The sequence below is a fragment of the Ziziphus jujuba genome, chromosome 10 (genome assembly GCF_031755915.1).
Source record: "Ziziphus jujuba cultivar Dongzao chromosome 10, ASM3175591v1".
In the NCBI taxonomy this organism is placed as follows: Eukaryota; Viridiplantae; Streptophyta; class Magnoliopsida; order Rosales; family Rhamnaceae; genus Ziziphus; species Ziziphus jujuba.
The window spans coordinates 24,204,232-24,217,642 of record NC_083388.1 but is presented as its reverse complement, the minus strand read 5'-3'; the positions used below and the strand labels follow the sequence as shown (position 1 = coordinate 24,217,642).

Below are 13,411 nucleotides of genomic sequence, written 5' to 3'. Positions count from 1 at the left end.
AATGGAAATTTTGGATTCGAAGATACTGCCAATTATATATGAGGAGTATTCATCGCATGATATCGTGCGCATGTTGTTACTGGTTTAATTTGTAACTGGTTTTCTCAAGCTTTTAATTTCTTTCTCTATCACCATATATGTATATGCGTACGCTTTTGTTACAGGTCATTGTTCCTAGTTTTCTGAACGCTTAATTCCTTCCTTTATCACAATATATATATATATATACACATTGATATATATGATCAGTTGCAGTAGAATAAAATGCAGAAAAGTAGCAATTGATGGGTACTGTGCTTCGAGACATGTTTATTATTTTCGTGTTGATCATCCATGGAATGCTACGGCGAACTTGTAGTTATGTGGGGATTACAAATCCAATTCCATTTGTGTCTTCTACTGAAGTCAAAGTAATCAATCCCAATAGGGTTTCTCCATTTCCTCCACCACCACCTCCATCACGAGGACCTTCTTTAGGTCCCAAACCGGCACCATGGTTTCCTTCTCCACCACCACCTCCATCACAAGGATCTTCTTTAGGTCCTGCACCATCACAGTGGATTCCTTCTCTTCCACCTCGACCGCCACCACCACCACCACAGTCACCACCATCGCATAGCCCGACATCAGTACTGCTGCTAGCTTCACCAACTTAATTTGTTATGAAAGCATATCCACCTTTTAGTAATAAAATGAAACATAAGATTGATTAGTTTTGTAATGTTTCTGAAGTTGTTTTCCACCACCACCACCACCAAGAATATGGTCAATATAATAGCAGTAATATATGTCACCCTTTTGCATGCTATTATATAGTTGAGGCTTTTTTTTTTTTTTTTTTTTGGGTGAATACTACTATATAGTTAAGTTGTTTGTTGATGTAAAAGCTAATTGAATTTTCTTTATATTTATAATTCTATCTTCCTCTCACATCTTGACTTGAAAAAGCTATAATGAATCCTCTGTTTTTCCTTATTTTTTTCATGTATGTATATGCATATTCAAGTTTCACCAATTAAGTGGCCAATTCTCTTGGAAACTTTATGTTTACATCTCCACAGATATGCTCCAATCATAGCCTATAAATATTTCCCAGATTTGGATGTTTCTAAACCTGTACCTGGGAAGGGCATTTTCAAATTACATTTTTATAGTTGTAGGCTCTGTTTCTTTTTTATCTCTATCTTTGAGCTAACATGAATTTTGTTCGTTGCTGATGCTAGTTTCAAACCCAATTTTAATATTCCAGTTTATTTTTTAATAATTAATCGTAAAAAAAAAGGGACTCTGTATTCTTGTGGATTAAGCTTCTTGGCCTCCTGGACTTTGGGTTTGGCGGCTAATGAACTATGATATATAATTAATTGAACTTCATTAATTAATGTGATCAGAAAAATCGTACACCATCAACTCAAAAACTTCTAGTCGAAGTTGACAAATTAGTAGTAATCACATTATAAAGCTTATTATCTCTCATGCATGTATTGTCACACTAACCAAATTGATAGGATGTCCCTCTAAAGTGTCAAATTTTTTTTCCCCTAATAAACAAGCTAAATAATCAAAAGTAGATTTAGAACTTTTAAAGTCAAAGATTCAAAAACAATTTTTTCAAAGAACTTGTGCCAAACAAACACACACACACTAGTAAACCAATTCGTAGATTCCAGCCAATGAATTGAAGCTCTAGTTTTCTACGTTTTTTATAGGAGAACATCCACGGACATATCGTTGTCATCCAGATAATGAAAAAAGTGGAAATTAACTTGGAGGGGAAGTTTCAATAATCTGATATACTTTATATGTTAATGTAATTTGCAAATGCATATATAGTTGAATCTTGAAATAATTGAGTCAAATATATGCTGTTTATTAGTGTGTGTCTTGTCATATTGAGGCCGGTTGGTGGAAAGTATGATGTGATTCAATTTCTTCTATTAGAGATTATATACACGACACTTTTTTAACCTTTAAAACAAAAAAGTGATTTACAACAACTTGCATGCATAGTGGTGACAAAATTCAAGTCAAGTATTCATTCTCTGTAATGCTTTACTTACATTTATCTTGTTGAAATCCGCATATATAAATATGCAAAGGAATTAAGCATTTATCTATAAATAAGATCTAAGAAATGGTTCAAAACTTGGTAACATTTTTATTGATCCATGGACTGCTGCTTTCGAGTTGTAGTTGTGCAGCAGCATACAATAATTCCATCATCATCCTCTATCTTTGGTGCTACTTATACTCAAATGAAAGTAGTACACCATGGTTATATTCATAGGAAGACTCCATCTCTACTGACACCTCCGAAATCCTTGGGTGCAAAGAGTCAGAAACCGGATTTTCCATTTCCACGGCCCTCAAAGCCATCATCACCGATGTTACCTTGAATGGATGCTACTATCATAACCTCTTATATATATATATATATATATATATATCCCATATTGGTGACAAAGAATCAGAATGAGTACTTTTAATGTCCATGATTGTTGTTTGTGTCCCTTCATCAAACTCATTCAGCTATCTAACAAAGAGAAAACTAGCTTGTTACATATTAGTCTCTGTTTCTTTTCTGTTAATTTTCTGTTGTCAATGGAACATAGATCTAAACTAGCCAATCAATGAGAAGTACAATATTTCATTGATATAAGTACGCTACTACATAAACTGTGCATATATTTCTGATAACATTAGGACTTTATCAAAATGGCATAATGGATTGGTCGGTGTATAGAATAAACAAATAAATATATATATTAATTTAATTAAAATTTTCAAATTTCTGCCAAAAAAAAAAATTTCTCTAGTATTGTATCAATGCACCTTCCTGCTCTGTCTCTTTTTGACTTTATTGGGTAGCTGACGCAAAAGGCTTTGAATGCAATTGACTTTGACAATAACATATACAGACAATGTGTTAGTAGGCCTGTAATTTTCAATTAGAAAAGATGGTATCGGTCTACAACGTGTCTGATAAGGTTGAAGTAATTATGTGCCGGATTATAATTTTAACACACAGCTTGGCAGGAGAACTGGAACTTCCACAATTTTAATAATTTTAATCAATCCTTTTTTTTGTTTTGGTCCAACTTTAATTGCCTTATTTTGTTCGTCTCCTTTTGTATAGTTGAAGTAATTTCATGCAAGTTATTCACCAAAAAAAAAAAAAAAAAAAAGGTTAATTTCATTCAAGTTAACTACGGACTCTGTTTTTATATTGGACTCTGTTTTTCCATTGGAATCTGTCCTTTTGATTGCACTCTGTTGTTTTTTTATTGAACTCTGTTTTTCTTGTCTCTAATTTGAAATGGTATCGAGCTACAGCCATAAATAAGCTGATCATTATTTGTCTTAATAATTAATGGAAATTATAAAATATTCAAGAAATTATTCAACAACACAAAATATCAAATATATGTATATATAGTACTCTCTTATTAAAGAAACAAAGAGAAAATTCTATTTAAATAAATAATTGTTTGTATCCTCCATTTTGGTGTCAACAGAGTGAATAAAATTCTTTATCCAATGAATGAAAGGAGTACCGACTCACATCCGACTGAAAAGATAGGGGTCATGTGGCCTCATATTTCTTCAAATAAAACACCTTTATATTCTCAATAACAGTTTTTGAAAACATTAAAATGAAACCCGAAATTTTAAAATTATAAGTCCAGACTACAGTCAATTGAAGCTAAGAGTAAAGAAAACCACATCCAGGCTAGGTTGGAGAAGTACTATTGGCAATTTTCTTTTCCTTTTTTTTTTTTTTTTTTTTTTTTTTTGGGAAATAACTTTAGGCAAAAACTTAATTAATTTATGGATCTGAGATAATTAAACGAGGTTGTCACTGAAAGTCAACCAGGATGCCGTAAGCCACAAGGCTCTAGGTCCCAAACCAAAAGGTCGTATATATGCGGTGGTCTACTTTTCCAATTACAAAGCCAAAAAGTCGTGGTCTTCATTCTATATATATATATATATATATATAAAGGTAACTCAATCTGAATTATATAAGAAAGACAATTAGTAAGCAATAGAAGTAGCACCAAGAAAATGGGTCATGTTACTCCAATATTTAGTTGTGTAGCTACTTTGCTACTCGTTATGCATACGCTTTTACTTGCTCCATTTCCATGTGCTAGTCATGGAGGTTCTGCTTCTTGGTCTTCCTCAGATTCAGTTGCACTATTCCATGTTTCTAAAACGGAAGTAGTACCCTATAGGGGTGGTGGTGGAACCACATATCCAGTACCTGGTCCTCTTCGCAATCCTACACCACATTTCAAGCGCTCTCCTCCCAAACGCCGATGGCCACCTCCACCGCCTGAAGCCCGAACATAACTGCTATTGTCTCCACCGTGACGCTCTGATCATTTAGTCCTATTACTTACTATACAGATGCCTGATGTTGACAAATACCAATAATGTTTAGATTTGGAAGTGTTACTGTTTAGGCCAGTCAGCTCTCTTTAGTACCGCACGGTTGTCCTGCTTCCTTTTTTTATGTTGCCTTTGCTTGTTTGAATACTATTACATGATTACTGTTATTTTATAGGCTAATTAACCAAGAAATAAAAAATTATATTTAAAAAAAAAAAAAGAAAAAAAAAAACCTCCTTCTAAATACCTCATATGTCGTATATGCAGGGACACGAGTCCATTGGCAAAACACCATTTGATAATACAACAATCCCAAATTCAAACCCACATCACCGATATTAAAAAAATGTGTATGTATATATATGGTTGTCATGATGATGTGTGTTAATTTGTAACCGTCATACTGTAAAGTAGTGTATTCATCAAAATCCATCTATTTTAAAACAATAATCATAATAATAAGAACAACAACAAATTGCGAAAGATATCTAACCACCTGTTCTTATTTTATATCTCCAAACTTCTACAGTTCGTCAAAGTCTCCTCCCCCGGGTGAGTGAGTGATGATCCCCTAAAGTTTCTTTTCTTGGATTTTATTATGACGCCTAGCGGCGGCTATTACACTATTAGTTGGATATTCTTAAAAATTTCCTATGTATACTAGTTTATTATTCCAAGTTGGATTTTTTGTTTTGTTTCTTCCAATTTGGTCTGTTTATAGAACATATAAACATTATAGCCTCACAAACCATCAATAACTAGCTATAAAAACAGCAACAATTATACAAAAATGGGTGCCAATTCAAAATTGCTAAGTTTCATATTGATTTGTGGAGCACTTCTATTATCGGATTTTACTAACAGAGGTACTGTGGTCTTCCAAGCTGTCTCCGTCAGAATACCGGCAGATACAATTCCATCTTATGATAACTCCTGCAATAAATTCAAGGGAGTGCCAAGAAGGGCCAAGAAAATACCGCCGCCGCCACCTCCCCAGCCCAATATCCCAGTTCACTTTTCACCACCGCCACCACGTCAGCCACCACCACAGCCATCATATTAGTCTTTATGGTTTTTGTAATACTGTGATGATCAATATCAGACAAAATCCTTTTTCCTTGGCAACCAAGATATTGTCGTCGTTCAGATGATGAAAATGAATGGAATCATGAAGAGGAAAGTGTCCATTAGTCTGATCTTCTTAGTTGTATGTTAACTGTTATTCTGTAAGTGTACTTGTGTGTCAAGAATATTTGCTGTCTATTGGTGCAAGTCTCGGTTTGTTGTCTTGTCATATAATGTAATTTCATTATCTCCTAGTAGATTGTACAAAATCTAAAATATGTACATCAAAAAGCACATTACTTTTTTTTTTTTTTCCTCCAAACTTTAAAATCCAAAAAAAAAAGTTATTTCTGTCCACAGCTAAGCTCAGAAGCCAAGTGATACAATTTTGCATAATTGATGGCAATATTCAAATTGAATTCAATGAATATGAACACTACCCTTACTTTAGCCTGATGCTCTATCTTCAAAGCATACAATAATATCGTCATCATCCTCTGTCTTTGACATTGGCACTGCTCAATTGAAAGTAGTGTACGCTGTTGGGACAGGCATAGGACTGCCCCATCTCCATCTCCACCTCCGGAATTCAATGATCCAGCAGGTCTCAAATATTCATTTCCGCCACCTCCACCACTAACAAAGCCGTCATCACCACCCATGTCACCTAGGATGTTGCTAGTATAACAGCCTTTATTACCATAGCATACATCCCATAATCATATCTCTTAAATAGAGAGAAAGAATAAAGTTAAATACTGTTATTTGCTATGTTTGTTTCCCTCCATCAATTCTGCTATCCAAATAAAGAGAAACCTAGCAAGTTGCTTGCTTCCAACAATGAAGCAGCTTCTTGCTCGACTTAATTCTATCTAGGAAAGTTTCAAAGAAAAGGATTTCTTTTTTTTTTTTTTTTTTTTTTGGTTGATTGCTGTTTTTGTTGTTGGTCTCTGTTTCTTTTCTATCTTCTATCTTCCAAGTTAATCATGCATGATTTATTATATTCATTAACTTATCCAATATATACTATATCCTTAATTAATTATTCCAGGCTCCGGCAAAGTTATTGTGTATTGTATATTCTATTATTTTCTATTGTGACCGAAATATGGAAATATAGAAGCTTTTTCCCTCCTAGATATGGGCATATATTACTCAATTGAAAGACAAATATGAAAGTGTGCAAAATAAAGTAGAAGTAAATATTGGAAAAATACTTTAAAAGAATTAATATTGTTTAGAAAATGAACCATTTTATACAGCACAGCACCCAGATTCTCTAGTTGTTTTACGATGCACCTTCCTGCAATATCATCCGAACTTTAGTAGGTAGCTCGCCCTCAAAAGTCTAAGGATGCAGTTGACTTTGACAATAACATACAGAGAATATATGTTAGTTGGCCTGTAATTTCAATTTATAAATATATTTTCAGTTGACAACAGCTAATGAAGTTGATTACTCTAACTGTGACCTCTTTGTCCAATTTATATGTATGTTAGATGTCGCCACGTGCAAATGCACGTGGGCTGAAATAAAGTTTTTGTACCACTACAAATTATATTGGTTTTTTTAATTAATAAAATAAAATTAGATAAATAATATATCATATGAAATTATCTGTATATTATAAAGTTAAAAACAATTTTATCTCCATAATTATTTATCTTTGCATTCTAACATTTAAAAATTTTCACTCTGCAATCCAAATAAATTATCATTTATTGTAATTGTAAACACTTTCCAAACATTTGAACGGAAAAATTCACATAATTTTTTTTGAATGGAAAAAAATTATGTGAAGGAGAAAATCATGAAGATAGATGAAGGAAAAAAAAAAACATATTTTTATTAATTTATAATATTTAAAAGTTATATTAAAGAACATCCTATAAATTGAGATGATAAAAGTTAAAACTATAAATTTCGAGAAAGCAATGATAAAAAATAAATAAATATAATAAATAAAGCAATTTAACAAGTCCTTCCTAGCCTTTTTTTTCTTCTTTCACATATATTAAAAAGTAAGGATTCACAAAAATTTTATATATATATATATAGATATATATTAAAAAACAAGGGATAATTGTATAATTTGTTATAAAGCAATTAGATACCTAATCTACCCTTCCTTTCTTCTATCCCATATATAGAACAATCGACTATTTTGTAATTTTGGAGTGTGAAAATTGGACAACTAAATGGACTGAATTTACTTTAATAACCTCATTGTTCATTGAAAATCAAATAAAAAAAAAAACTTCAATGGTATGATAAATTCATTAAAGCAAGGGTATTTAAGAAATAAAACCAACAGAAGAAAGGATTATTTTGTAATTTACGGAACCAGAAATTGTACAACTTAATAGATAAAATTTACTTTAATACCTTCACTGTTTATTAAAAATTAAATAAAGAAAAACTTAAATAGCATGTGAAATTCTATAAAATAAAGCCAAAACCAGTGGTTTGGAGTAAAAATTGGTTTTTGAGAGTATGCAATCAACTTTTGGCACACGGAAGAAAAAAAAAAAAAAAAAAAAGAAAAAATGTCAAAACGCATGGTGGAGCGCCCCTTTTTAACCAAAATGAACAGTTAAAATGGATCAAATACCACTCATCTTCTCACTCATAGTATAGAGAAGATATAGAAGAAATAGATATATACACAGAAACTTAATCAGAGAATGATGCAAGTGAGGAAGTGTAAATTAATGGATGTTCCAGTATCAGCTCGCTCGATTTTGATAGTGGTAGCTTCAGCTTGTTTGGTTTCACTTTGACAAAGCTATGCCGCGATGGCACAGTTTGGTTTTGATGATGATATTAGTCATGATGTTCATGATCATATGGAGAAAATTGACGTAATTCGAGTTGATAAACATGGAGATCATGATCAAGATTTTGTCTGCTCATGAAATGAATGTTCAGCTTGGCAGGGGAACTGGGATTCCCACAAGGCCTTCTTCTTCAATCCCCAACAAAGCTGTTCATGAGATTAATCCCACACCTAACATTCCTTGTGCATTTGCTTCGACCACCATCGCCACCTCCTTCTACACCGCCTTCTATACATGATTTTTATCTCAGTTAAATTCCTGAAAATTATTTGAAATTAATTGGTGAGATTATTCTTTTATTATTTTGGTCCCTACCATGGTAGAGTTCAAGTAGCTTCATTAAAGTTAACTAATGAACTCTCTGTTTGCTGTAGCAGTATGTATACCACGGTTGTTTGCCATCATCAAAGGCATGCAGTTTTCATCGGTCTGTGTCTTTTTTATATCTAATTTGAAATTTGAAATGGTACTACCATAAATAAACTGATCTCTATTTTTGTCTTATTAATTAATGCATAATTTTCAAGACATTACTAAAAAAATTTAACTTTTAAACTTAACTTTTAAAATCTAATAAATAAAGTATGATTTTTCAAAAGTGTAAAGTTTAATTGTAATTAAGTTAAAACCAATCTAAACGAAGTTTTTCCTATCATTATTTAAATGGTTAATGACCTTACGCAGACACGCAATAAAAAATAATTAACACAAAAACCAAGATGAGGAGAAACAAAGAAAAGATCCAAATCATATTATAGGCCTATCTAGCGATTTTTTTTAACTATTTTATTATTATTATTATTTTATTATTATTATTATTATTATTGAAAGATGTCTTCTGATCTCTATTTGGTTGGTTTTTGACAAGGCCCTGGACGCTTAGTTATCGAACCTACTTGTCTGGCTTGTTTACCGTATTGACATAAAGGCGTAAATTTTTTGGTTATGGGTTTGGATTTCTGGTTTAAAGTTTAAGTCTAAAATTCGAATCAAAATTAATTTTTAGTTTTTTTATAATTTAAAATTCAACTCAGAAATATATTTTATGGCTTAAAAAAATTTTATGATAATAAAATAAACATAACATCTTAATAAATGAGCAATGCTACAAGTATCATTTTTTTTTATATCAAATGATATGATCGTTTATTAATGATTGATATAAATTTTCTAAAATCATATAAAATAAATTCAATAAATAACGTGAAGTACACAATATTTGTACATAAATTCAATAAATAATGCAAAGTACACAATATTTGTACATAAATTTAGTAAAATTAAAATTATTTTTAATAAATTATCTTATTTTATGATAAACTGTAAATAAATACAATTTAACATATGATAAATATCATATTTATAATATATTGAATATAAATAGAAAAAAAAATTGCAAATTATATAGGGACGGATTTTGAGCTAGGCTTTGGATCAGGTAGATTGGTAGTCGATGGGTTGAGCTTTAGATTGGGTTTACACTAAAAGTCCAAAACCCAACCCAAAAAAAATTAGACAGGCTCAATCGAGCTGGATTGAGCTCTACCTGAATTTTAGCTGTATTTTTTTTTTTTTTTTGTAGGATTTTATAATTTATCTGTGTTGCAAAGAAAATAGGGAACCAGTAGCAGGAAATGGATGTGGCTCCTTATGTCTATCACAATTCGGGTTCATGCAACTTTAGTTTCATGGTGTTGTCTGCGTGATGCTTCTGTACTCTTCTTCCTCGAAATCGATTCCATTCTATTCTGTGATCTCCTCTAATAAGGGTGGCGGTAATTTAGTACATCCATATAGTAATAAAATATAATTCTGGACAAATTTTTGAAAGGTTTGCTGAATGAGAGAATTATATATACATATATATATATATATATATGAATATAATGTTGATGAAGAATTGATTTCAAAGTGCATCTAATTAGACCACCAATACATATTCCGTGTGAAGATTCTCTTTTTAATTTAACGTGTCCTTATTGTTAGTTACCAACTCGTCTATATTGCCTTTTACATGCTATTACATAAATCCTACTATTTTTTATATGAATTATTGATCGGATTCGTACAGAATAATATACATTCATGTATCGTAAGCTTTGATTGAGATTGACGGCTTGATGGAGAGGAGAAGAAAGATGGGTTTACGCATAGGAAAAATGGATGGCCAGAAGCGGGGTTTGGGCTCTCTTTTTGATTTTTTAATATAAGGCGCCAATCGTCGTGCACATGTCATTACTTAATTGGATATGTTTTACAAGTAGCTAAGATGCCATATTGCCTTCACATTGTGTATTGTAGCCCAGTGATGAAATGCTTCTCTCCAATTTATACCCAAAAAATAAAAAAAATTGGGAGTATAGACCAGGAATATATAAACTTAGTTTTTTAAAAGAAATATATTATATTGTGATAAATCTGATCCCTGTGTTATTTAATTAAACACTTACGTCGTAGCCTTTTAAAAATCATGTATTGCATTTATGACTTGCCAAGTCTTGACCTCTTCGAATATTACAACAAAATAAATAAAATTCATAACCATTTCTATTTGGATTAGGAGAAGAGAACAAAATAAAAACTGTTTTTTGATGTTAAATGACCATAACTCAACACAAATACATATCTAAATGGGGAATAAGCCATGTTAAAGTGTAAGCCCATTAATAGAGATGTAAGAAATAAAACAAACAACAACTCAACCCAACTCAAACAATAATTCAACACAAATATAAATTCAAATGGATACCAAGAATCCAATACAAAACTTCTGGTCACAAAGTTTTAATATCTTATTAAATCACTCACTATCTTAAAAGTTATATAGAAAATTTATCTAATAATGTATATCAAAGTTACTTTTCAATAATTGGAAATTTGAGAGCTGATCAACATTGATTAATTAATTAATTAAGAGATTTTTATTTATTTAATTTAATTTTTTAAATAAGAGGATTAGGTGGCCGTTGTTTTGTTTTTTGTTTTTTTGTTTTTTTGTTTTTTTGTTTTGTTTATATATATATACAGCGACATCGAGAGCCTTTCTCTTTGACTCGTTAGTTCTTATCCATCGGTATTGAATTACCTAAATAGCCATATATGTATCTACCTTCTATATATAAGTATGTATAATATAAAGGTAGTTCCATTGAGTACTTATATAAGAAAGGGAATTTAATTAGTAAGTAGTAGTAGCGCCAAGCAAATGGGTCATGTGGCTCCAATATTTACTTCACTAGTTGTCATCCATACGCTTTTATTAATATTTGTTCAATGTTCTAGTAGTCATGAAGATTCTTCATCGTCTTTGTCAGATTCAATTCCATTATTCTATGTGTTATCCTCTAGATCTCCATTACATCCTATGCACAATCCTCTACCGCATGCTATGTTGGGCACTCTTGATCGGACAGACCCATCCCCACCTCCACCTCCACGAACACCTCCTCCACCGCATCAAGTGTTGGGCAGTCCTCTTGATGGGCACCACCAACACCCGCCTCCACCTCCACCCCCACGAGCACCTCCATCGCCTGCCTAAGCCTCATCAATGCTAACATCTCCACCGTGACACTGATTGTGTCCCCATACAGATGTTGATGTTCGATCAAACAAATAAAAATAAGGTTTCAAGTGTAGGCAAGTCAGCTCCATCTGGTGCCATAGGGAAAAATACATGTCTTCATTTTCTCTATTGTATTTATATTTGTTGGCTGTTGCCTTTTTATCTATTACTATTTACATGCTACTACTTTTGAAGTTGATTTTTGACTAAAACTGATTTATAAAAAGTCTATTTACCCTTGTATTTTAGAATAAACATCAATACTTTATGGTATAAATTCAAATACTGCTGAACTAATGAACTCTCTTTTTTCCATGGTAGTATCCCACGGTTGCTTACCACCATCTACCTCAGTTTTGGGACTCTGTTTTTTTTTTTTTTTTTTTTTTTTCCCTGATGGACTCTGTTTTTCTTGTATCTATATATTCTGAAATACTACAGCCGTAAATAAAATAAAACTCTATTTGCCTTATTAATTAATTTATTCAAAGTATAAAATGATCAAGTCATTATTCAAAAAACAAGAATATCTAAATTCTAATTAGTTGAATAATTAATGTTTCTATAAACAGAGTGAACAAAAATTTGATCAAAATTCTTTTTATTATCAATAATTAGGCAGGAAAAGGCATCATATTATCCGTAATAGGATGAAATCATAGACAAATTTTTGTCCAGATTTACATATATATATGATATATATATATATATATATATAGGAGGATTTTATGGGTCAAGATCGATCGGATGTATTTGCGTGCGGACTAGAAATAAAGTTGATGCAAAGCCAATGCAAAATTGATATTTTTTAGAAAAGCCGATGCAATTTTTTGTCTAGCGTCTACTTTCCTCTGAGAAAAAAAGTCAATATTTTTTTTTTTTGTACAGTATCGGTTTTATTCTGGTCTGCACGCAATCTTATCCGGATAATCCTGTAGAAAAACTTTATATATATATATATATATATATAATAATGATGAAGAATTAGTTTCAAAGTGCATCTTATTTGACCGGCTATACATGCACAATGTGAAGATTCTCTTCTTAATTTCGTGTGTCCTAATTGTTAGTTACTAATTAGTCTATGTTGCCCTTTGCATAATACTACATGAGTCCTGCTATTTCTTATATGAATTATCGATCGGATACAAATAGAAATAATAACATCCATGTAATGGTAAGCTGTGATTGAGATAAGAGGGCTTGCTGGAGAGGAGAAGAAAGATGGGTTTGGAATTGGAAAAAATGGATGGTTTGAATCAGGGTTGGGCCCTCCTTGACTTTCTAATACGAGGTTGTGTCAGTAAATAGTGGTACATATGTCATTACATAATTGGACATATGTTGGTCAAAGAAACTGGTTTTATTTTATCAATTTATTCAATTTTTATTTATAGTCTTTTCAGAAATTGACTGGCATGAAATTCTTCTCCCTGCATGCCACTTGAAGCTTTCCCTTAATATTATACCAAAATTTGCTGCTTCTCTTTGTATATAAATAATAAATATATATATATATATATATATTAGGGATGTGCCTTATAACTCCAT

At 31.6% G+C, this 13,411-nt stretch overlaps 1 protein-coding gene across 1 annotated transcript; it reads right to left on the bottom strand.

The window, feature by feature from the left end:
* Nucleotides 1-358: 358 nt before the first annotated feature.
* Nucleotides 359-2,376, bottom strand: LOC132799701 (glycine-rich protein DOT1-like). The gene is made up of 2 exons (XM_060812162.1): nt 2,271-2,376; nt 359-651 (listed from the first exon to the last, which is right to left on the bottom strand). Exons 1-2 carry the CDS (start codon nt 2,374-2,376, stop codon nt 359-361), a joined length of 399 nt encoding a protein of 132 aa, XP_060668145.1.
* Between the last annotated feature and the right edge of the window lie 11,035 nt (nt 2,377-13,411).

Excerpts from the sequence above, each read along its gene's own strand:
- LOC132799701 (XM_060812162.1), bottom strand. The coding sequence starts at position 2,376 with ATGGCTTTGAGGGCCGTGGAAATGGAAAATCCGGTTTCTGACTCTTTG. Across the intron at positions 652-2,270 it reads TTCCTATGAATATAACCATG|TTGGTGAAGCTAGCAGCAGT; the intron begins GTGTACTACTTT and ends TAACAAATTAAG.